Raw genomic sequence first — 26,119 nt, 5'->3', positions numbered from 1 at the left:
TAATAATATATCATTCAAGTATCGAGGCTAAAAACAATATTATGGTTAGTAAAACATGAAAATTGAAGGATTGAGATTAGATTACAATAACACACACCAAAGACATCAAAAATTGATTTGATTTGAGAAAAAGTAGATACCTTTGTAAAGTCCTGAAGAACAACGAACGGAGATCTTGAAGCCATGTAGGAAGGCTAAAAACAAAAAACGCACGAGATGGTGAAGGAGCAGTGTAGGTTTAGGATAAATCCAAATAATGGAGAGATGAATGAAGAATAAGAGTCTTATATAAGCTTTTAAATAGAGAGGGGTGTAGGTTAAGGAGAAGTGTGTCCATTAAGAGGAAAGGAGGAATGATTGCCATGTATGATTTTTAATGGAATTAGCCAATCATGAAATGCCACGTATGCGATGATTGGACCTAAAAAAACCCCTGAATGTATATATTATGGATTATGGATTATGGATTATGGATTCAAAGAAATAATTGAAAGATTGCAGACAATAAATATAGTCCGATTTTAAAAACTAAATCAAAATCTTATGATAAAATTTAAAATAAAATTTAAATAAATCTTAACAAATTAGTAACAAGAAACGCTAGGGACCAATTATAAATAGATGAGAGTAGTCACATATTTTTGGGCACATTGGCTGGCCAAGGTTGATGTGTCCAGTGCCCTGCTTCTTACTACTCTGGTGGCTCTGTTTTATCTTTTTAGTTTTTCTGTTAATCTGGTACCCTCTTTTCCCTGTTCCCTCTCTGTTTTCTGCTGTTTTTTTTCCCTGTATTTCCCCTGTTTCTTGTATCATTGGAGCACCCCTTGTGCCTATATATATAATATTCATTGGCTTACCCAAAAAAACGTTTGATCTGAGATTTCAGGAAAAACACAGAGCCAATCTTTCAACTTTGAATCATTAGGCGAAGGATTCGAGTGAGAATTACGGAGATCAAAGTGGGGAAAAAACAAAGAGTAGAGAGCAACACACATCAGAGTACATTAACCAAGTAATTATCCTTCTCCCTCGTCTTATTTTGTTTGCAACAAATTTTCTGGTGTATGGTTCCCATGCTTATTCTGTTGTATGCTTCTCGTATTTTGTTAATTTTTTTGAACATGGCATAAGCAGATCACCATTATTTTGAATCAATGGTACAATCATCAACAACGTACACTAACACTCTTAGAAGATACTCCATAAAATCACTCACGACACTCTTTGTTACATTCTTCATTTGTCCTCTTGTGCCGCGGTGATAGTATATACTTTAGGATAGTTTTATTTTGTTTTTTCCTTCTATTGAATCAGGTTCAATTTAGGATAGTTTAGGTTAGGTTTTCAAAAATAATAACATAAGAAGAAAAAAACAACAATAAGCCCATCATCATTGCAATTTGCCGATTTGGGGTCCAGAATCCGGTAAGTCTTAGATTTGATTATTATACTAAGGAAAAAAAAAAAACAAATTAAAGAGTGATTCAGGACTAGGCCGAAAAGTTGCAACCTTTTTTTTTTCACATCTTGAAAAAAGAAAGGAAAATATATCTTCACTTAACTTTAATTATTTCAAAATTCAATTAGTAAAAAATACATAACATACCTCAAAATTAATAAATCGTAAAAAATACAAAAATATCAAGTTTGTTCTACCGTATTCCATTGCACCTATATAGGAAATACTTAATCGAAAGTACCCGCCACTATTTTTCCTACACATAAACGAGACTCCTGATTCAAGAATCTCTAATAATTTCCCTAAATAATAACCTTTCAAAAAAAAATCCCTAAATAAATTGATGACAGATCTATTTTATATTAATTATTTTCATATTACTTTTTCCGTCGCCCTGTGTAAACTAGGTTGTGATAGAAAGTCTATATCTTATACTTTTTTCTAGCATATATACAACCAAGGATTCTCTAGTGGCATATAGTGCTCCTTGAGAACCTCCTTATCACCCTAAACTGAGGCTAAAGCCTGCTTTCATAAAGTAATTCCACCTTCATCTTTCCCTTCAAAACCATGTTATCTTTCTCCATCGCCCTCCCATTAGCTTGTCTCGAAAAGAGAGAGGAATTTTTCTCCCACTCCATGATTTGGTAACTTAGAGATAGTGAAATATTTTCTACTCAAAGTATTGATAAGTTAATTAAACTAGAGAGAAAAATAATTGAATTGATAAACTTCAATTAAATGAGGACAATTTAGAAAAATAATTTAACTTTTTTTCTTAATCCTAGCAAATTACCACAACACCATTCATTACTTGCAACATTGATTTTTCCCCCACAATATGTTATATTTGGTTATAGTTGTATTATAGAGTACAAAAAACCCTTAGCAAAGGGAATAAGTAATGTCGGAACATGAGAGTAAAAAATTATTGCGTAAAATTTAAGAAACATTTTTTCTATGACTCTATTGCGAAAAGGTAAAAATATTTCAGTACTGTGGATAAAAATAACTAAGGATGGAATGAATATTGTTTTATCTTTAATGGAGCAATGTGTGACATCTTTTCATGTTTTTTCATCAAGATTCAATTTGATTTATATAGTTTATTAGAATCAATAATGAATATGTAGGGTCATTATATGTCGCTTAGGAATGTTGGTCTGTCGTAGATGGCTAGATGCAAGACATTAACGAACAACATTGGCTGAGAGATGCTAGTTTGTAGGTGAAAATATAGCGAAAAAAAACACCAATAATGTGTTTTGTGCTTGAATGCTTGATCTCGGAGAACATGGGATGTTCAATGATTTTCCACTCATAACACTGTATTTAATGGTTTTTTTTCTAAATGCAGTGGCAGTTCTCTAGATAAAAGATTTTTGTACGATTCGATCTTTTGATACTTTTATAAGAATCTGTTTACCATTAAGCCAACACTTACTTAATGGTTTAGGCACTTTGGAGTGACCAAGTTCAAAGAATATATATTTTGGAGTGACCAAGTTAGCCAAACACCAGGAAAGAAAGAGCATATTGCTATCAAGTACATTGACAGAGGAGAAAAGGTAATATTCTCTTCTTTGTGATGTTATAAATTTATAATTCAAATTGACTTGTCCATATTTTGTGTGTAACTTCTAGTTTACACCGGAAGAATAATATGATGAAATGCTCTATTTATCTAAAAAAAAATTATGCAATCGAGTCTACTGGCTTCATGATAATAAATAACAGATCTTCTTCATCCATTTTATCTTTTTTTCTTATGAAAGAGTTATGTTTGTTTGGTATGAATCATATTAATGATTGTGTTTTAAGGAGATAATTAGTCATCGATGTTTAAAGCATCCAAATATCATCGAGGTAATACAAGCTAAGTTTATTTGTTATATTAACTTCTACCTTCATTAAGTTATCATGTAAAGGGGTTAAGGAGGGCATCACAAAAATTTAATCACATGTGTGGATGTTGAAGAGGGCGAGAAAGATAAAGCAACATTCGTGGCATCCGATGTGGTGGAGAGTTTGTATTCAGATAATGAAATTTTGGCTAGAATAAAACAACGAAGAGGGCGAAAAAGGGTAGGAGGGCCCGGTGCTGCTGGGGGAGGTCGAAAAGTGGTCAAGCCTAAAGCAAAGAGAGGAAGACCAAGGGGAAGCAAGAACAAGTCAAAACAACAGGCGGAAGTGGATTTAATGTGTTCTGACGATGAGTTTGATTTTATGGACCTGGATTCAAGGGCTCGACAGACATGGAAGGTTGGGAAACAGGTGGGGGTGGTTTACAATGGTGATGAAGAGATGATGATTCAAAGACTTAAGAATCAAATCCAATTAAATCATCATGAGTTGCAATGATGTTTATGGGGAAGGTTGTGTTTTTGTGACTGATTGAAGGTCACTTGGTTTGTTTCCTCGAGATTTATTTGTGGTGGATGGGGGTTGCGGGCATGTGATTTTGTTTTCTGTGGGTTTTTACCTATGAACTTGTTATATGCTTGGTTGGTGTGGTTTGATATCGAGGTTTCGATGGAACTTATTGAATTGGTGACTAATGGGGAGCTGGTTTGCTGCTACTGTATGTTTGGAGGATTGTCTTAAGCTTTATAACAGATTGGGCCACGTAATTGTTATTTTTGGTAGATAAGGGTTTGTCTTGGTGTTAGTTCAATGGTGGGTGTAATGGGTTTTTTTAGGGGGTTTTATTCTCTTGGTGATTTGAGTACTCTTTTTCCTTTACTAGGTTTTTCCCACTGGGTTTTCCTAATAAAGGTTTTAATGAGGCTCTGTCCCAAGTGTGCTTCCCCAAAAGGAGTTTTTTATGTGGTTTGGTTTTTTGCTCTTATGAGAGGCTTGTTCTCATGGTGCTTTTCAATCTCTTATTCAATAAAGTTTATTTTTGCTGTCAAAAAAAAAGCTATCATGTAAAGGACTACTATTTAATATCTTAATAAGGTAGAAGGCAATGTAATAAATAAACTCTATTCTCACCTCTTTGAACTCGATAATATTTGGATGCATTAAGGATCGGTGGTTAACTATCTCTTTGAATGCAATCATTAATATGTGATACCAAAACATAGAAACATAACTCTTTTAGAAGAAAGAAAGAAAAAATAGATGAAGAAAAAATAAACTTCTATAATTTATTGTCATGAAGTCAAGCCAGTATATTCGATTGCATATGGAAATTGAGATGCATAAATAGATCATTTCACCCTATTCTTATAAAGCAAACCAGAAGTCAGAGACAATGTGCCGAAGCAAATTTGAATTACAATAAGCTCCCTATTTCCTTGTGTTTGCCTAACTTGACCACTCAAAAGTTCTGTGACAAATTTTATGCGAGAAACTTGAGAAATGTAGGTTTGATTTGACATGGCTAGAACGGTGTCTTCAATCAGACTTAGTGTGTGTTTGGAAAACTCAATCAGGATCCACGTTTGGCTCCGATCCACGTTTTCAGAAGTAAGAAATAGTTGCTTTTGGATTTCTGGATCCACGTTTGGCCTCTCTAGATTTGAAACCAAACACACACTTAGGTAAGAAAAGTTATGTAGAGAAAGCAATGCAGTTGAAAACAATGAAGTTGAATGTTGCTGCTCTAGACATGAAAGCCAAGAGCCTGGAAAAAGAGATGGTTGCTGCAAAGGAAGATGTGGAAATAGCAAGAAAGATTTGGTGAAAGCTGATGGGTTTAATATGGATGCTGAACTGGTATATAGAGAGCCCAAATCAGATCAGATTTTTTTTGTTGCTATTTGCTTGAAACAAAATCAGCCCAGCATGTCAATGGGATTTCACCTAAAACGTACTCCCTCCGTTCCTATATATAAGTCACAAATAACTAATTCTCTTAGATTAAGAAAAGTAGTTACTAGTAATAAATTTGTAAAAAAAATGATTTACTTTCTTAGATTACCCTTATTTACTTTCCTATGATTTTCTCTCTCCAAGTTAATAGTTCTAAAGTTTATCATCTCTTTCATATTAAATATGAGGGTGAACTTGGAAAAATTTATTTAATGCTTCCTAGATATTAGAAAGTGACTTATATTTTATAACAAATTTTTTTTAAAAAATGTGACTTATAATAGGAAACGGAGGGAGTATTATTTTAAGTTCAATTTGTCCTGGTTGGATAAGGTGAAGGGATAAGATTGCAGTTGGCAGGTTCATGCGCGCTGCGTGTAGAGAAGGTGCTGGCTGCTGCGCTGGGTTTGAGTGGAGAATTTTTTGTGTTCTCTTATGCCACATACTGTGTCGGTTTGCTTTGCCATTTTGGCCTACCTTTTATGTAGCAGTGGGTGGTTTTTTCTCTGTTTTGGTTCTGTTTTCTTTCTTTCTGTTTTTTGGTTACATGTAGTGTGGGTTGTAACACCCCTTAAGTGTTACTATTTTTTAATTCATTTTGGCTTAAAAAAAAAAACTAATTTCACATAATGTTTTTTTACCCACCCATATGGCTAAAAAGATTGACCATATATATTGCTGTCTGCTGATATGATCAGTTCTTTAATAAGAGTGTTGAGATGTAACGTTAACTTGGAACAAATATAAGCAAATTACAATTTACGGATGTTAATTATGTATGCCTATATATTCTTTAACTAGAGGCTTAGTAAAAATATATGCATGCGAGTTGTTCTTCATTTTTAACAAACAACGTATCAATAATTCCTTCTGAGACATGGTACAAATAAAATGATATTTAATTTCAATGTACTTAAAAAGTGTAAGAGCATCTCCAATGGTAGGATCTTATTTTAGGACTTAACTCACTTTTTGTGGGTCCAGACTGCCACATAGGATTTAAGACCCTCATAAGGTCCCCATACACATTTTACTCCAGTGGTTGAGATCTTATTTTACTTTTAACTGAACCCACAGTACTTAATATATTTATATTATTTATTTCCCACCCTATTTTTCACTTTAGTTCTGGTATTGAAGGAGAGAGAAAAAAATATTATTTTATTTAAGATCTCAGGTTTGAGAGTACCTGAGCTAAGGCACGGATAACTCGAATGATGAGATTTAATAATATCCCGATCTTATTTTAAGATCTCAAAATAAGGATTCCATTGGAGTTGCTCTAAAGAAGAGAGATAAAAAGTGTAAGTGAATCAATCAAAACCCCAAATAATATTGTTAGACAAAGTTTGAGATCAATCATTCATTCAAACTTATAATAACAAACCAGCAATGAAGTACCCATTAATTAAGCAACAATAGTCTATGGTCCAGGTCCTCCATATCCTAATTCAGCATCAACCTGCATCTATTCAATGCCTTCTTCTGCTCTCACCAAGTCTCTCCTTGCTTTTTCAAGTTCCATTTCTAGAGCAGCTGCATTCTCCTTCATCTTTTTCACCTCTTCAGCTCTGCTTATATAACTTTTCATGTTTAAAGCATGTTCCAAATGAGGTTCCAGCCAGGACAAATCAAATTTAAATGTCTCCAGCTCCTCCCACAATCTCTGAAGATGATTACATAAATCTTCATTCATATCTTTCACCTTCTTAGTTTTCAGAAAGTGTAGAACCTCGCCAAGTGTAGTGAATGCCCATTCTCTGAACCTAGGACTTCTCTTCTGCTGGCACTCAACCAGTGAGGGATACCATGTACAAACTTGCTCTAGCAGTGGCACAAAAGCTTTCTCTATTTTCCCTAAACCTCTGAAATCAATGAGCTCATCACAAACTTGCACATGATCAATTTGTTTCTCATCTTCTGAATGGCTGACTGATATCTCAACTTCAATTATGCAAGTGTTATGCAAAGTGAACCCACTAGAGCTGAGAAGTTCACTCATAGTTATGAACTTATCAAAACCGGTTTTAGACAAGCTTTTATTGAACTGGCATTCAGCTTCTGGCAAGTTAGTAAATCAAGAATCAGTTGCATGTGTTGGTGAAAATGAAAATATAATGAGAGGGGCGAGGAGTGATAGGTACCATTTGTTATTGTCATTTTTCTATTGACGCGATTAATAAGCGTACTTATACTTTGCTAATGTGCTCCAGTTTTCACCACAACCCCGACCAAGAGCTTCCAAATAAATTGACAAGTGCTCATTCCTGCCTCCCAAATGGATGCCAATTCGCCTACAAGAAATAATGCACAATCATGTCAAAGGGGACATGTCATGAATATTGTACATAAAAGTTGAATAATTGGTTAAACTAAAGCACCATGAATAGCCAGAGAGATTGAAATTCTCAGACTGCAAGCTGTGATAGCACATCTCAGAGAAGTTCGTAATCATCAACCTGAATTTCTCAAACTTTTTATCCATTATGTGTTGATTCCTCTTTCAATAGCCTGTTATACCATCCCGAACAATGGAAAAAAAGTTAAATTAGTTTTACGAAGGAAGGAGAGAAAATTGGAAGCAAGAGCAGGATACCTTTGATCAATGTAAGATAGTTAGAGAGACACGGAGAGTATTTAAAGTCAAGAAAAATGAACAGAAGATTTCTCATAAGATAGAAACTAGCTCTGAGAAACGTAAAGGTCGTTGTTTTCGATTCAAATTAACAAGATTTAACTTGCGCTCATAATTTTTTGTGCAAAACGAATGATAGCTCAAGTGTAAGAGTTGGGAACATAAGGGTTGGGTAGGATAAAGGGTGAAGGGTCCCGGATTCAAATCCGGAGGAGAGATTAATTTACTAACATTTCTAACAATTAACATTTGCCTATAAAAAAACCAATACATTAACGAGTCAGCTCACAATCCTATGGAGGATCGTAACCTCAGTTGGGTTTGGAAACTCAAAATTCCCAAGAAAGTTTGAATGTTTATCTGGCTGATTTTGCAGGATGGTTTACAGGTGAACCAGCTGAGATTCAGATGTCACCTTGCGGTTGATCTACCTATTCGCGGTGTTCTCATGCTCTTGAAGATGGTCTCCATTGTCTCCGGGATTGCCCTCAGTCCTTAGCTTTCTGGCAGCGGTTAGGAGCAATGAATTGGCCTAACTTTCTTTGCTCCAACCTTGCAGTTTTTGGGTTTCTACCCACACTCGAAGCTCTCATGGGTTGCGATTCTTGGCTGGCTTGTGGGGAGCGTGGAAGTGGCGGTGCAATTGGGTTCAGAATCCTCAGCGGTGGCCTCTTGAAGTGGCTTGGAGGAAGTTGTCTCATGATCACGATGACTGGGCGAGGAGTAATTCAACTATTGATATGCTAATGTGTAATTCCCGGGCTCTGCTGTGAGACCCAAGTTTTTAAGCTTAGAATAAGGGAATAAAATTCCTATTCACGATTAGGTTTGATGTATCGTGAAGGAAAACCTGAACAAGAGTTTATCGAATGGAATAAATTTATGAAGGGGAAAGTTCAGGAAAAGTCTAAGGATTGTATCAAAGTCGATAAAAGTTATAGCACGATTAGTATTCGCTTATATCTAGGGCAAGAGCGCTAGTAAATAGCTAATTTGCACTTAAAGACATGATGGAAACTAATTCCAAAAATCTTCAGAGAAATGTTAGAACTTCTCTTAATCCTTCTACAACAAGCGTTTCGATGCGAAACCCTAGAATGTACGAACGTCCGATTCCAATCCTCGGAGGTTTGCCGAAACTAAAACCCTGATAGTTCAAGAAACCTAAAATGAACGGTTGATGAAGACTTTTTCTATTCGGAGCTTCAAATGAAGATTCCACACGCGTAAACCCATTTCTCTTGATGTTTCCAATCTTTCTTCAGAAAGAAGTTTTCTCATCCGACATTCACTGCAAAAAGTAGTTTATCGGGTAAAATAGATTTACACCGACTTTGAATCGTTTACCTTAATTCCAAGAAACCTCTTTTGAGTTTTGGAATTCTGTCGCCAGAATCTATCTTAAAATTCATGGAGGATGAAGCCGGAAAAATCGGAATCGCGAAATTTTCATTTTCCCGCATTTTCCATCCCCTATAAATAGGAGAAAAAAAATCAAAACCTTCACCATTTCCATTGCCCAAACCTGCGATCTTCAAGGAGGAGGAGGAAGAGAAGATTTTCGCCGTTTCTTGCTTGATCGTTGCTCTGACAATTGCTACTTGAAGGTATCGAGGTATAGATGCTAATCCTTACTTCTGATCGTCAATTCCGTCGTTTTTCACTATGTCTTTCTGTACTCTAAGTTTTGAGGTTTTTGCAAAATTGTCCAAATAACTTCATCTTTCTATCTAAACCTCTTCCCTACGTGCCCAAGAGCATGTTTAGCGGATTACATTTCGCCGATTCTCGACGAACTGCCGCCGAGTTTCAATTCTGCTTCAAATACCCATTTTTAGACAAAGTTTCATCCTTTATACTGAAAACTCTCGACTTAGCTTAGCGCTAGTAGGATTAGTCGTCATAAACGTCGTTGGTGACGTCCCATCAAGTTTGTTTTTCGAATTTCCAATTTTGAAATTCTGAGCTAAAAATATTGACCAAAATACCCCTGTGACAGTTTTCGATCCGATAATTTTTCCGAGTTTAGATTCACCTTAGTTACGACTAATGAAAGCCTAGGAACCAAGTTTGATCGAAGAAAAGTCGGTGCACACAATTAATGTGTGTGGCCGTGAGCTCTCCAAGGGGGGGGGAAATTCTTTTTCGAAAACTTGTTCTATCGCGCTAGATTATCGTACTTCGGAGTATATGCTACTTCGTGTAACCTTAGTGAGTATTGATTGCTGAGTTTCTGACTGATTATGATGGAATTCTGTGGTTTTGCTCTAAGGTTCATTTGAGGAGTTTCTAGGAGAGGAAGGCGTAGAGTGTGAAGGAACGCTTGAGGAGAACGCTGGAGGAGCTACAGGTGAGGGCTACTCACTGTACTACTAGTTAATGCTTTAGGTGTCGACGAATTCAACTTGATTTACTGTTTATGCACTTGTTTGTGTTTGACTGGGAAATGTTTTCTGAGGCTTCGGCTGAAAATGATGATTATTCATCTCTGAACTGTTTTTGAGATTGATTCACATGCTATGTGCTAAATGGTTAATCTAGGATGTGTGATATTGTGCTATATGCTAAGTGCTACATGGTTAATCTAGGATGTGTTGATATATGTGCCATGATTGTTGGACTGTGCTAATTTAACTATGCTATTACACATATATCTGCTGTACTTCAGAGTGAGGATAACGGGCATGTTATGCCAAAAATTTTATGAGATTTTGGGAAAGTTTGACGGGACGAACGGAGATTCGGGCCTTGTATTGTTTTAGTGGATCGAGACATTCTCTGGGAGTTATTTGGGATTATGGGAACTTTGAAACTCATAAGATTTGCGATAAGACTAAATGGAAACTATTTTACAAGGAAAATTCATAAGACATTAAACAACCTCTAAATCTTTAAATAATGATAACAATCTCGAAGGAAAGCTTAGGATTCGAATATTAGTTTTGAGAAAGGAGAAGTGTCGTCGAATCCAAGTTTGGGGAAAACCAATAAGTTTCTGAGTATGTTAATACTCTTTTGCTCGAGGAGCAGTTTTGTTGTTGGGCTATCTAAAAGATAAGCCGGGAAATGGGTAGTTTCCGAGTATGTTGATACTCTTTGCTCGCTGAGCAGTTTTGACCATCGGATGGAGATGAGTCGGATGATTTTGAGAAATCAACATGAGTTAATACTTTTTATAATTAATTGACTTTTGTCGCAGAATCAACTTTTGCCTTAGGGTATGCTTTTAGAGACAATAAGTTAGCTAGAACACGTGGCGACGTGTCGAGTGAGGTCAGAGACGTTGTTTGGCTAATCACTTTGCATTCATGCACACATTAAGAGGTTAATACACGGCGGGATACCGGACCTCGGTGGATTCCAAAATGGTCATAAGACCCGGATTTCCACGTAAGAACACTGCGGTGATTCTTAGTAGCAGACCGAAATGGCTGACCTTCGGGTTTACTGCTGATCTGACTACCGTTGTTGTTGGTGTAAGAGGCACGCGGGCCGAAATGGTCCCACCGTGGCTGGTGTTAGGGCTGATCCGTTGATGCCCATCCCTCCGGAATGCATCTTGTCAACCGTCATTTCATTCATGCAACATGCATACTGACTTAGTTGCTGAGTGTGATTGATACTTGTTAATCTGATTTGATGCATGTTAATTGTTGTTATTGTCGTTTATATTCATTGTGAAATATACAACTCTAGGATGCTATCTCTAACTTATAAGCCTAAGTAGCTATCCCTTAACTTTACCTATTGGAGTTATTATTTACATAATTCTTTGGAGTTGACCCTCGCGTCTTTTGTGTGTGCTTTGGCGGACTACGCCCATTGTCAGATGTCCATGGCGGACTGGTTCACGATGGTTCACCCTTCGGAGGGGACTAGGTTTTAGATGCTAGATCAGGATGACCCCGGCTCATGGGTGGTCGACCCCGCTGGCCACCGAGCGACTTACTCGGGGAGGATCATGGAGGACCGTGTCGACCGTCTGGGACACTTGACTGAAGGAGTGCTGAGGAGATACACTGTCAGCTTCAACCTGCCACCCGGCGTGCACTGCGGACCCGGTGTAGGAGCACCACCACCACCGTCATCTTCGGATGATGAGGACCCCTCAGAGGAGGAGCCTGTGGGAGGGACTTCTGCGGAGTCTAGCTCACCCACTGTTGCTGTCATTGATGACTTTGGCTCGGGCCCTAAGCCCGTGAGGCCAGCACAGGAGCGCATCGCAGTAGCGAGAGAAGGACGGATGGTGTACATTGACTTAGTCGTTCTGGAATCCGATTCGGACGATGATCATGCTAACATGTAGTTTTGAGTGCTGGTGTGAACTCCTCTAGACAGGATTAGTGTAGGAGTAGAGTCATAGCTCTGACCATCATGTTTCATTTGGGGACAGGGTAGTTTCCTGACCGATAGCTTTTTGTGTGGTTTCTCTACGGAAATCACAGAGAGTTGGTTGGACTAGGGGGTCTTGCTTTAGGCCGTTTGGGCTGACTTATTCTCATTTTTGAGGGATTGTGTTGCGGACACTTGACCTTTCTTTTGGTTTGTACATTTTGCCTACGGGCGTTACTTTCTGTCACTTCCCGTCACTGGAGGTTACTCGTGACGTGGTTTGCTACTTACAGCGGGGGCTGTAATTATATTGTACATTAGTCACGTTATCTTTTGTTGTAGAGTTTTATTTCATTAAGTCTCTAGTTTTATTATTTAAAACAAATCTCAAAAAAAAATTATTCACGTTTTTCCGCTTTATTTTCTTTTTGGTTACTAAAGTGACGCCACCGAAATCGGGGTGTTACATCTGCCGCCACCGGGGGTGATCAAATGTAATTCAGATGGGAGCTTCCATGAGCTGGATCGTCGAGTGGGCAGTGGCGGCGTCATCAGGGACCACCATGGTCGTTGGATCGTTGGGTGCTATTCTCGGGAGGATGGTGACAGCGCCTTCAAGGCAGAGGTCGTAGCTGTGCGGGATGTGCTTCAGTTGGCTTGGGATAGTGGCTGCCGCAAAGTTATATGTGATGTTGATTGTGTGGATTTGGTAAAGATGGTAACTAATGTTGAAGCGGTGCAGCTGCATTCGGAGTTCTTGGTGCTCACCTCACCTCTATCAGTCAGTTGATGGCAAAGGAGTGGGATGTGAAGCTTAATGGCGTCCATCACGACAGTAATGTTGTAGCAGATTATTTAGCTAGGACAGGAGTTGCTGCAATCTCTCTTGGGTTTTGGGTTATTGATAAGCCGGATTCGGACGTTGAGTACCTTCTGTTGAAGGACTCGTTGTCTGTTCCTTAGTTTGTTTTGTTTTGCTGGTAGTTTTTCGATGTATAAAAAAAAATACATTAATTAATGATATATATATATATATTAATATATTAAACTTTTATGAAAATAAAATATTAATTAACATCATTATATTACATACATGTTTTCTTAATAATTGTAAGTGTCTCAAGGAGTTCTTATAATTAGAAACTAGAAATAATATCCGTGCGTTGCACGAGTTGATTTACAATATTCTTAAAATTATATATAATTTTTATAGTTTTAATAAATATATAAATATTAAAGTATTTTTAATTATACAATATAATAAATTAAATAATAATGGAGGTGAGACATTTCATTGAATAGAATTAGAGTTCGCTAGAACTAAATAATTAATATTACTCAAATTTAATAATTGATATTTTTTTAAAAGAAAACTTTATTGAAACGCAATAAAAATGGAAACAAACTTCTCATTTAGTTAATTACATTGGATAATAATATACCCATATTTGTTGTTCCCTACTACACCCTTGGTTTGCCACAATGTTTCTCTCACGCAATACACGCACCACACTAACACACTGAATTACAGGCATCAAATGATCTATATGATTAAACACTTGTTCCCATTTTCATGACCTCCTATCTCCCCTAGATACTCACTCAACCACTAAGGAGGAATCACTCTCAACCACCAAATTTGAAAATTTAATATGCTGGTAAAATAATAAAGCATGTAACACTACTTGAACCTCTGTCTCAAAAGCACCCAGCATTTCAGTTCCTTTTGCAAAGTAGCCTAACAACTTCCCTCCATGATCGCTCAAAACTCCGCCAATACCACTCACTCCAAGGTTCCCTTTTGACGCCCATCTATATTAAACTTCAAAACGGTGGCTAACGTTGGCTCTCAATACACTATTTGTGACATATTTTGTGTTCATGACATATTTTTTTTAATACTTTATATCAACGATAAAGTAATTTTAACTTTTAAAATTATAATAAGAAATAATTTTATTGGTGTAAAGAATTATTTATTAAATTTAAATTTATTCAACTTTTGTCAAAGTTATTTTATTTTAATATTCTTTCTCAAGTCATTTCTACTAATATATAATAGGTAAAAAATTATATTTAAAGAATGTTTTCATCCAATACACACATATTATATCTAATAAATACCTATAGAGCGATACTTTTTATTTAAAGACCATTTTATCTTAATTATTTTTTAATAAAATTATAATAATTAATATAAACTCTCAATCTTTTTTATACATAAAAATATTACTTAATTTTATTTTAATTTTCTCCGCTCCAACTTATGGTTGATAATTAATATTCTAATTTTTTTCAATTGATATTGAATAAATTATTTTTTGTATTAGTAACTGAAAATTTATAATTAATAGTTTTTTTTTGAATTTATAATTAATAGTTAATACAAAAAGGAGTTTTTATTATTTAATGTATATAATATTTTTATTATTTAATATATAGTACTGCCAAATGATTTAATGTAGTTTTTTGTTGTATGAGTAAAGTAAAAAATAAATTCAAAATTAGTTTATAGTTTTATTATTTAATGTAGGTAGCTAAATAGTCTCTAGTTAATTTCTTTCAGTTTTCAATCTTTATATTTAATTTATTTAATAAAAAGAATTTTTTTTATTACATAATTTAATACAAAGGTTATGTTAGTAGTTTCGCCCAATTAAAAACCCAAAGAGTACCTTGCGTTTGGATGCAAGATATGAAGATGAATGACAAAATGTATAATGTAGCACCCAAATATCTCATAATTCATCAAGATTTTGTGCATTTTTCAAAAGTTATGTTATATTGGCATGTGTAAAGTCAAAAAAACAAAAAAGATTGACATGTTTCAAAAGTTACATTATATTGAAAGTAATTGAAATTTAATTTTTTTCAACTTCATTATTTAATGCATTTAATACTTTATAGCTCAAGTGAGCTTTACATTTATATATATATATATATATATATATATATATAGATATAGATTGATGGAGAATTTTTTAGTCATTAAATTACATCAAAAACTAACACATCTTGACTTTTCTTAGTTGTAAGGACGGAGCAATACTTTCTCCAGAAAGTTGTATGTTAGATTTCCGCTGCTCATGTGAGAGTCGTGCTAGTAGGAGATCTATAAATAAGCAACTTATGATCTCGAAAACATGTCTTAACCCGTGAAGATAACCAGAGCTGAACCACCCAAACTTTTAATTCATAAAAAGAACTAAATTATTTGATATAAATTTATTAAAAATCATTTTCATAATTTTAGAAATTTCAAACATTATTTAATATTTAGTGTACTAAAATTTTAAAATGTACTTAGTGTTGAAAGAATATAGTATGGATTGTCAACTAGAAAAAGTAGAAGAGAGACCTTATAAAATACTCAGGGCTCATTCAAAAATTAAACTTCTTAGCAAGTTTAAATTAAGAACACAAGGTTCTAATTAGGGGCATTTCTCGTTCGGATTAATTTAATGATGAACTCCATGATCCAAATTAAATTAATATAATCAGTTCGATTTTATTAGTCTAATTAGTTCACTTTAAACTAAACCTGAACCAAACCAACTGTAATTGATTCAGTTCTCGAATTAATTTTATAGCCCGAACCAACTCGATGACCTGATTAATTGTTTTTCATATTCAATTTATATATTTATACGTTTAAAATTTATTATTTATAACGCTTTCCTATTTTTATCTTTTGTTAAATTATTTCGGCCTTGTCCCCTTAATTATCCAATATCTATATCTATATCATTCCATTTTATTATATTTGGACCGATTAGGAGATCTCGTCTACTTGGCGAGCGATTTTGCACCTAGCGAGCCACTTCATATTTGGCGGGCCCTCAATTGCGACGTTTTTTTCCCGCTGGCGATCCCTTTCATATACGAGTGGTCCCGCATTATTTATGTATTTTACCCGCCCCTATTATGATTCATGTATTCTTATGCCTGATTGGTGATTTATGTACTTCATACTCTAAGACGACCTCGTCCCCCTTTTTGGGTGGGTTATATTTATTAGGGTTGTTTTGTACCTAGGCCCAGATCCATGTATATAGGCCCATATCTTGTACCTATTTTGTACATAGTCCCCTTGGAGTGGGCAGATAAATATAAGCCGTCTGGAAGAGCTTTTTGAGCTCTGCAGCTTTCCCTGCCTTAGACTAGAGCTCATCCCCTCACTCTAATTTTATCAATTGAAAATATGATTAAGAATTATTTCATTTATCAATGCATGTTATTTAACATTTAAATTTCATTATGACATGTTTTTTTACTATGACTAACACGATAACTAATACTTTAACGTACATGCTATTATCATGGTGAAAATATAAAGTTGAGATACATGTTATTAGGGCGGGGGCACTGCTATGGCCCTCCACAACGACCCAGAGGATGGAGTCAACAAAGGAGATGGAGCGGTAAGAGTCGAGGGTGGACCTACACGCAGGAAGGAAAAAGTCTCTCATCCCAATTATGATGATTATGTTTCGAACGGGAAATCAGTGAGGAACCCTTCGATCTTCACTCTGTTCGTTGACGACATCCTAGGCAACTTTGAGTATCATCAGGTTCGTGGTTTGTGCGCACGATTTGGAAGGATTTTGAACGTTTTCGTTCAGAGACAGAGAAAAGTATGAAGGATGTTTCGCTTCGGGTTCGTAAGGTTCGCTTCTTTGGAAGTGGCTAGCCAAGCGATCAACTTTCTTAATGGGTGCTATTTGGGTGAGACTTTTCTGATGGTGGCATTGGCCAAGTTCCCGTGGTATGGGTCTTGATTTTGCAGCGAAAGCAGGCTCAAGGAGGGTTCGATGGTGATGGGGCCAATGTAGTGGAGGAGGGGCGGCGAGTGCTGGTTTGTTTTGAGGACGAAGATGCTATGATTGGTGGCTTGGACAGGGTTTACCCGAATACCTTTGGGCTTCCTCCCTCAGTACTTTTCCTTGATATTTATGGGCAAAGCCTCTGTTTGTCAGTCCTCGAGCCCTTTGATTTCTCTATGGGGTGTCTCAAGGATGTGGGGTTTTGGAGGGAGGTGAGGATTCTGTTCAGGTTTCCTACTACGTGAGATTGTGAAATTTCCTAGGGCGAGAGGTAGGCCTAAGAGGTAGGCCTAAGAAGGTAGTCCTCGAGCCCTTTGATTGGGGAACGTCTTGGTATGGTGTATGACTGTTCAGACGATGTTGCCCTATGCGAGATTGCTAGACGATACTCTTAGCTTTAGTAGAGGGTGGTTCTGGTTTTTTGCAGGGTTTTGGATTTCTTGTGTGGTTGTTTGGTGGGCTGGGAAGGGTTCGTTGGGCTTTCAGCAGGCTTTGCCCTTCTCTTTTGTTTTTCCGTAGGTGGTCTTGTATAGGTAATTTAGTGGGCTGTTTGTTTGGGTCTCTTTGGGGAGGTTTGGCATGTTTGGATTCGTTATTTGGGGCTTCTTTCAGCTGTTTTTTACTTTTTGATCCCTTTGAGGAGGGTGTATATCGTGACTATTTCCTCATTTTTATATTAAAACCCTGCATAAGGATCTTAGGGATCTTATATATGAAAAAACATAATTTTTTTCTAAAATTCAGTAAAAATCTCTCTAGGGCCTAGGGATCTTATAAAAACGAAGAGATGGAGTAATAAATAAAAGAAATTAAAAGTGAAAATGATTGAATCAATCAAAACCCAAATAATATTGTTAGAAAAAATTTGAGATAAATCATTCATTTGAAACTTATAACAAACCAACAATGAAGTACCCATTAAGCAACAATAGTCTACGGTCTAGGTCCTCCATATCCTAGTTCAGCATTCAACCGCGTCTCTTCAATGCCTTCTTCTGCTCTCACCAAGTTTCTCCTTGCTTTTTCAACTAGTGAGGGATTCAACTAGTAAGGGATGCAGTGGCACAAAAGCTTTCTCTATTTTCCCTAAACCTCTGAAATCAATCAGCTCATCACAAACTTGCACATGATCAAATTGCTTCTCATCTTCTGAATAGCTGACTGATATCTCAACTTCAATTATGCAAGTGTCATTCAAAGTGAACTCTTCTAGAGTCCAAAAGTTCACCCGAAGGTATGAACTCTTCAAAACCAGTTTCAGGCCAGCTTTTATTGAACCAGTATTCAGCTTCTGGCAAATTCATATATCAAAGAGTAAGTTGTGTTGGCAAATGGCAACAAAAGAAGATCCACAATAGAATAGTCAAAAGACAGAACAAAGTGATATAATAAAAATGTAATGAGAGGGGAAAGTAGTGAAAGGTACCATTCGTTATTGTCATTTCGCTATTGACCTGATTAATAAGCGAGAACTTAAACTTTGTTAATTTGCTCCTGTTTTCATGACCACAGGTATGAGCTTGTGGTCACTTGTGGTCATGAAAAGTGATCACCCCAATCGTTCTCACCAATACCAATTCGCGTACAAGAAAAGTCAAAATAATGTTCAATTATGTGAAAGAGCACATTTTATTAATGTACATAAAAGTCGAATAATTGGTTAAACTAAAGCACCATGAATAGCCAGCGAGAATGAAAATCTCAGACTGCACGCTGTAATGGTACAACTCAAAGAAGTTCGTAATCGTCCACGTGAATTTCTCAAACGTTTTTTCCATTATGTGTTGATTCTCCTTTCAATATTAATTGTCTGTTACCTCCAGAACCATCAATAAGGCAAAAAAGTTAAATTCATGAACAATATGGAAGAAAAGATATTTTGGCTCCGTTTGGAAAAACAACTTAATTAAGCGCTTATGATCATAAACGCTTATGATATAAACGCTTATTCATAAGCTATTTTTAAAAATTTATTGAAATAAATTAAAAATAAGCTGTATATAAGCATAAACTGTTTTTCATAAGCTGAAAATAGCTTATGGCAGACCATAAGCTGTTTGCAAAAGCTCTCCCAAACACTGACATAAGAGCTTATGCTGTCAGATAAGCTCAAATAAGCTCTTCCAAACTGGGCCTTTATATGGAAGGAGAGAAAATTATAAGCCAAGAGCAGCATACCTTCGATTAATGTAAAAGATAGCTAGCGAGACACGAAGAGCTAGAGGAAGGTATTTAAAGTCCAGAAAAATGAACAAAAGATTTCTCAACAGAAACTACCTTTGAGAAACGTAAAGGTTGTTTTCGATTCAAATTAACAAGGTTTAACTTGCACTCTGTTTACCGTGATATTTGGCAAACAAACATCTTCCAAATTCGACTGGAAAAAGTTTAAGAGTTTTGCGAATTAAGGGTTCTTTTGGGAAAACGTCTTGCCAAAGCGCGTGTGAAATCGGGTTTTTCGACAACCGTGTGTCAAAGGATAAAAGGAAATAAGGATTCGAAATCAAAACGCAAGACAATCAAAAGTGCTGGAAAATAAAATTCACTAAGTAAAAAGCTTTACATCAATCCAAACCCATAAAATCGACAGGAAATCTAACAAAAGCAACAATGACAACAAGTTCGAAACTATCTAAGCAGGAATCATAAATGGCTGGTTCGGCAACATACTCCTCCATGATCACGTTAGGCTCGTTGAGTCTCTTTGATGCGGACATGAGAGCTTTGTAGTGATTTTTAGAGTTGAGTTGGGAACCCTTTTTCTGCATTAAACTCCCCTATTTATAGAGCTCTATGTCCTGTACGAACTTGGCGGTTTCTTCTTCCTTGCTGGACGAGTTAGTGGGTCTTACCCCCCCCCCCCACGATCTGCTGCTTGCTCCGGAAGTTCCATGCGTAGTGGTGGAGATGATGTTCTTCAACCGCCTCTTGGCCACGTCATGGGAAGCGCATGTTCTCTTTATTGACTTAGTCAATGGTTGCACGTGTTTAGTGTGCCCGCGTTTGTAGCAACGGTTATCAACGTCCCCTCGTCGAAATCTGCTATCCATTTAACTTGGCATTTTTTCCTCACCTCTCCTGGTCCATTTTCGACTGCCCCATGCGTTTTGGGCCAAACATTTTGGGCCAACAGATGCCCCCCAAAAATGTTGATTCTCGACTACCAGGCCTTGGAAGGATCAAGCATTTTTTGAACCTGAATTTCGAACGGAACTGTCATTCGTTTGTAATCTCTGCCTTTTGCCTTCATGTCCAATCAGAAATCATAGCGTCTGACTTCGCCCCAATCAGAAGCTCTAGCGTCTGACTTCGCCTGCCCGTTCGCCGTCTCTTCACTAGAGTAATCATGGCTTCTTTTTAGACTACATGTTAGGACTCTACGGTTATATAATAAAATAACCGTTGGATTTCAAATTTTATGCAACATCGCGTAATGCGGCTTCACGTCCGTCTCTTCGTTTGCCTATAAATACGCCATTGTTGCTTCCTTGCAAGATTTACAACTTCTGAATCATCCAAGCTTCGTCTGGTTTTGCCCGCGATCATTTGCAACCGTCTGGTTTCTGCTTCTTCCTTTCTCTCTGGTGCATTCTCTGACCGCTTTCATGGCTTCTGATTCCGACAACATCATTCCATTGGCTGCTGCTTTTGAAATGAATGAAGCCAAACGCGTCCCTATTCCAAACCCACCGTATGAGGCGGAGAAGAGGGCTATCTGGAAATCTCAGGTACTCATCCCTATCTCTGTTAATGGAACCTTACGTGCCATCTTAGGTCCCTTGAAGAAAGCGAGAAAGGATAGGCTTACTAGTCTTCCTGACGATTATGAGAAATTTCACCCCAGTATTCGAGGGGAAGAGCTTATTCTCGCTTTTCGACCTTCCTATCGCTTGCCCTTTCTGAAAGATCCCAAAAGGGCTTTTAGATTTGCCCCGCCCAATCCGACTGCTAGTGACGGAGCCTATGTGAAATGGCTTGATATGGTGGAAGCCAGTAAGTCTGGGCACTGGAAGGTTACCGGGATTTTAGACCTAATTCAGTTGTCGAGATCGCCAATCTCTTATAACCCTGCTATGCTCTTGAGCTCACTCTTCTTCTGGGAAAGGTCTACCAACAGCTTCCATGTTCCTTTTGGCATGATCACTCCCACTCTTCTCGATGTCGCTGCCATCACTGGCCTTTGGGTTGTGGGTGATGATTATCATTCCTCTGCTGCCCCAACGAAACCCATCGCCATTTCGACGGACAACATAGCCTTCAGCAGATTCATTAAGGATCATTATGTCGAAGACAGTGAAGTTTCTGATGCTGAGCATGTCGCGTTTCTCTTATATTGGCTTTCTGCTTATGTATTCTGTACCAAGTCTCTGAGGATTCCTGCCAAGCTTCTTCCTTTGGCTAACTTGTTGCATGAGGGTCGAAAAATTTCTATGGCTAGACTTGTGCTTGACAACCTTTATCAGATGATTAATGAAGCAGTAGCCGATATCCGAGATCCCAAAGTTGTGTCTCTAAACGCAGCCGGTCCATTGTGGTTGCTTCAGTTTTGGATGAATGCGGTTTTCGAGTCGTTTCTCCCAGCCAAGAAAACTTCTTCCATGGTGTCCAACACAAGGATTGACGCTCACAGGCTTGAAACCCTGACTCCTCCTTATGATGCTTTTACCTTTGAAGCCGACTTCAAAAAGTATTTCACCATGTTCTACGAACTGAAACGCTACCGCTCTAGTTTTGCACCATACAGCAAACCCTCTTATGGCCCTCGGTGGCTAAGAAACTCCTGCCCCAACCTTCCTGGTTCAGAGGATCTCTCTCAACATCTGCTCGAACTCTGGCAAACCATTCTATCCCCTAGGGTGCTGACTATCAATTTTGCCAGTAATGACTTCACCTTGTGTGGTTATAACCCTCAGCTTGTTTCTCGACAATTTGGGCTAAGTCAAGATTTTCCCAACACATTGTTCGATCAATCTCTTGTCCTTTATCCTGGCGTCGTCACCAAACGTAGTGTCTTTGACACCACTATCAACTACTACAATGAGGAGTTGATCGGCCTTAGCCCTTTTAGCTTTGCTCCATCCTTTTATGTCACCAAGGCATTGAAAACTTGGTGGTCTACTTATTGGAGCGACATTTCGATGCCGATTGAAGATTGTTTCCAGCGCATAACAAATGTTTTTCTTTTGCAGGAACAAGCTCCTAAGAAGACCAAAGGTATGCACACGTCTGAGATCAACGCCTTTCAGCAATTCTTCGGTGTAGTATATTTTCCGGGTCCTCGACTTCAAGAGACTGTTGCCAAAGCGGCTCAAGTTCTCAGGCAAATGTGGGAATCTAAAGCCAAGAAAACTCGATTGATCATTCCTCCTGATGAGGATGGTCTTTCTTTTATTATTCGAAAAACGGGCTTTAAATTCCCACCATTGCCTACTTGTAAGTATGCTTTGGCCTTTCCATTTGTCCTTCCTAAATGGGTTGACCATGTAAGTATCAAGAACTTTTACCATAGCGCGTTGCCTCCTCGGAAGCGGGTGACCTGGACTAAGTGCTACTTATGGAATTTTCCTTTCCATGTGCCCGGTCGAAATCTTCAACCACATATCGATAAGAACGCTTATTGGTCAAGGTAACTATTTCGACCTGGCATTTTTGCGATATTTATGGCTTAACTCTTCTTTGCTCTTTTCTTGCAGCTGAGCCGATTCCTCGATCAACTTCTCAAGCCTCTCCCCGAGTGACTTCTGCTACTATTGAGATTGATGATGATGATGATGATGATGTTAGTTTGGCCGATAAGCTCAAAGTGCACAAGGTAATATCTAGGCTGTGGAGCTTCGTTCTTTCTTTGATATATACCCTTTATGACCCTTTGCTTTTATCTCAGAGTCAAAAACGAGGGGCCACACCTACCACTTCTGCAAGCTAGAAAAAGGCCAAAGGTGCTGGTGGGTCTGCTGTGAGCAATCCTTCCCCGGTTAAGTTGGCTAGCTATCATGAAGAGATCCAGCAAGGTGATGATCAACAGGCTTCCAGCCCTCCTCCTCAAGACACTACGCATATTCCTGTTGAGATGGCTTCGGCCAAGAAGACCTCCAGGAAGAAGTCTATGTCTGGTCGCAAATCTGGCAGCCACTCTTCTCGCCATTCCAGGAGTTCGACAAGCTCCAGTCCTCTTAAAGAGTCTGCCCCTAAGGTAAGTGGTCATGATTCACAACTCATCTCGATTTGTTTTCCTTTCTTCCCCCTAAACTATTTTTACTTTTTATTCTTCAGAGGGTTGGCATGTCTAAAATGGCTGTGCCTCGAGCCACATGGTTTCCTCCTAATCCCCCACCAGTTGTTCTGTCTAGTTCTTTGAGCAGTTTGGAATCCTCGAGCTCGAGTTTAGACTCTAACAAGTCAGGCCCTGTGTGGGACAAGTTGACATTCTATTTTAACTCGAAACAAATCGCTTGGCAGCATCCTGGTTGCGAACCTTATTATACCAAAGAATGTCGAGATAATTTTTCTAATTTTCCTCCGCAGGATGCTCAGAACACCTCTCCTCCAGTTCGTGAAGGAAGTATGCCACATGTCGAAGTATAGAGTGGCGAAGGCCAAGTGCCCCCAGTCACTCAGCCTGACCGGGTGATTGGTGTCATGCCTCCCCCAAAGGCCGATGCTCTAGCCTCGACACAATCCGATCCTTTTCCCAAGCTTCAACGGGACGCTGGAGCTGCTTTGCTTTCTCCTCATGCCAAAGGAGGTTCGGCTTCTTCCAAGACAGCAGCTTCATCTCACACTTCTGGTGAGAGACTTAATGCCCTTTTGGTCCAAGACCCACTCGCCACTCTTCAAAGTTTCTTTGATGACACTCTGAATCTCGACTCTCCGCCACATCATACTGAAACTACTGAGACTGCTCAATCTAGCGGGGTAGTCAGTTCTGGCCAGATTGAAGAAGCTTTAAGTAAGCTGAAGGGGTTAATCTTCGACGGGGGTTTCATCGACAGTGTCCGGGCCAACCCTCAGCCAGGCCATGACGTCAAGGAGTTGCTTACTTTCCTGTTGGGTCAGCGGCTCGACCAAGTTCAGGCAGATGCTCTTGTCGAGCTTCAGACTTTCCTGGTTGACCTTTTGGCCATACTTGACAAGGCCAACACTGTGGATCAGCTCATCAAGACTAAAGAGGCACAGGTGGCTTCTAACACTAATGGGCTCTTGACTGCAAAAGATGAGATCCTTAAGCTGACTGCCAGGAAGACTCTTATAGCAACTGATCTGTCAAGTGTTGATGCTCGGCTAGATGAGCTTCAGAGGGAAATGGCAAGACTTGAGAAGGAGAAGGCAATGGTGGTCGAAGAAGGTCCAATCGTGAATGCCCAGCTGACTACTCTAGCTGCTGAATGTGCAAGTGTGATGTTGTCGAAATCTCAACTCTTCAAGGAGGTTGCAGCAGAGCAGGGTGTTAAGCAGAGCTTGGATGCCAGGATCACTGCTGTGGTGTTCAACTCGAAGCCTTTAAATCGAGGATTTAGCACTCTTTACTTTCCATTCATTGCCTTTGGGTTTGTAATGGCCATGTGTTTGTATGGCCTTTGTTGCCAATGTTTGTAATGCCCGTACTTTATGACGTTGTTCGACAATGAATTTGCATTAATGATGTCGACATAGTTTGTAAGACCCAAGATTTTAAGCTTAGAATAAGTGGAAGAGATTTCCATTCACGATTAGGTTTGACGTATTGAGAAGGGAAACCTGAACAAAAGTTTATTAAAGGAAATATATTTATGAAGGAGAAAGTTCAGGAAAAGTCAAAGGATTTTATCGAAGTCGATTTAAGTTATAGCACGATCGTTATACGCTTAACCTAGGTCAGAAACCCTAGTATATAGCTAATTTTCACTTTTAGGCACGACGGAAGTTAATTCCAAAAATCTTCAGAGAAATGTTAGAACTTCTCTTTTTCCATATATCACAACCGTTTCGAGGCGAAACTCTAGGATCTACGAACGTCCGATTCCAATCATCGGAAGTTTGCCGAAACCGAAACCCTGGTATTTCAAAACCCTAGAATTTCTCGACAATGAAGACTTTTTCTATTCAGAGCTTCAAATGAATATTCCACACGCGACCCATTTCTCTTGATGATTTCAATCTTTCTTCAGAAGGAAGTTTTCTATTCCGACATTCGATGCAAAAAGCAACTTATCGGGTAAAATAGTTTTATACCGACTATGCATTAGTTGCCAAAAATACAAGGAGACCTCTTTATGGTTTTGGAATTCTTTTGCCAAAACATATCTATTAATTCACGGAGAATGACGCCGGAAAAATCAGATTCGCGAAACTTTCATTTTTCCGCGATTTGCCATCTTCTATATATAGCAAGCAAGTGAGAAGAAATCACAAAACTCCACCATTTTCTACCCACCAAGGCCGCGAGTTTGAGAGGAGAGGAGGAGGAGAAGATTTTCTTCATTTCTTTCTTGATCGTTGATCCGTTAGTTGCTGCTTCAAGGTTTCGAGGTATAGTCGCTAATCCTTACCTCTGGTCGCTTTTTCCATAGCTTTTCTGTAGACTTTTCTGAGCTGATAGTTTATGGGTTTTTGCAAAACTATCCTGAATCTTTCATTTCTGATTCTAAACCTCTTCTATATGTGCCCAAGATCACTTCTGCCGGGTTAGATTTTCCGTTATGTCGCCGGAATTCCGCCGGAATCAATTTGAGCCTAAAATACCCATTTTTGGAGTTTTTGGTGTAAAGCTTCAACCTTTAGGCTGAAAACTATCGCCTTAGCTTAGTGCTAGTAGGATTAGTTGTCATAAACGTCGTTAGTAACGTCCCTGCAAAATTTGGTTTTTGGGATTTCAGTTTTGAAAATTCTAAGTTAAAAATCATGACCAAAATACCCCTGCGACAGTTTTTGATCCGATAATTTTTCCGAGTCCAGAATACCCTTAGTTACGGCTAATGATAGTATAGGAACCAAGTTTGATCGAAGAAAAATCGAGTCTCCTAATTGCACAAAGTGGCCGAGCCCTATTAGGGGGGAGGAGGAAAATTTCCTTTT

The 26,119-nt window shown here is 38.1% G+C and overlaps 1 protein-coding gene and 1 long non-coding RNA gene across 2 annotated transcripts; one reads left to right on the top strand and one right to left on the bottom strand.

Moving 5' to 3' along the window:
• Window positions 1–653: 653 nt before the first annotated feature.
• On the top strand, window positions 654–4,334 carry LOC130718789 (uncharacterized). The gene is made up of 4 exons (XR_009012793.1): window positions 654–738; window positions 887–1,012; window positions 2,916–3,027; window positions 3,375–4,334. It is a non-coding gene; the product is annotated as an uncharacterized LOC130718789 (long non-coding RNA).
• Window positions 4,335–6,743: 2,409 nt separating this feature from the next.
• LOC130719290 (uncharacterized) lies at window positions 6,744–7,277 on the bottom strand. The gene has a single exon (XM_057569915.1). It carries the CDS (start codon window positions 7,275–7,277, stop codon window positions 6,744–6,746), a length of 534 nt encoding a protein of 177 aa, XP_057425898.1.
• Between the last annotated feature and the right edge of the window lie 18,842 nt (window positions 7,278–26,119).

The sequence above is a fragment of the Lotus japonicus genome, chromosome 5 (assembly GCF_012489685.1).
Source record: "Lotus japonicus ecotype B-129 chromosome 5, LjGifu_v1.2".
Taxonomy (NCBI): domain Eukaryota; kingdom Viridiplantae; phylum Streptophyta; class Magnoliopsida; order Fabales; family Fabaceae; genus Lotus; species Lotus japonicus.
This window is presented reverse-complemented; position numbering and strand designations above follow the sequence as displayed.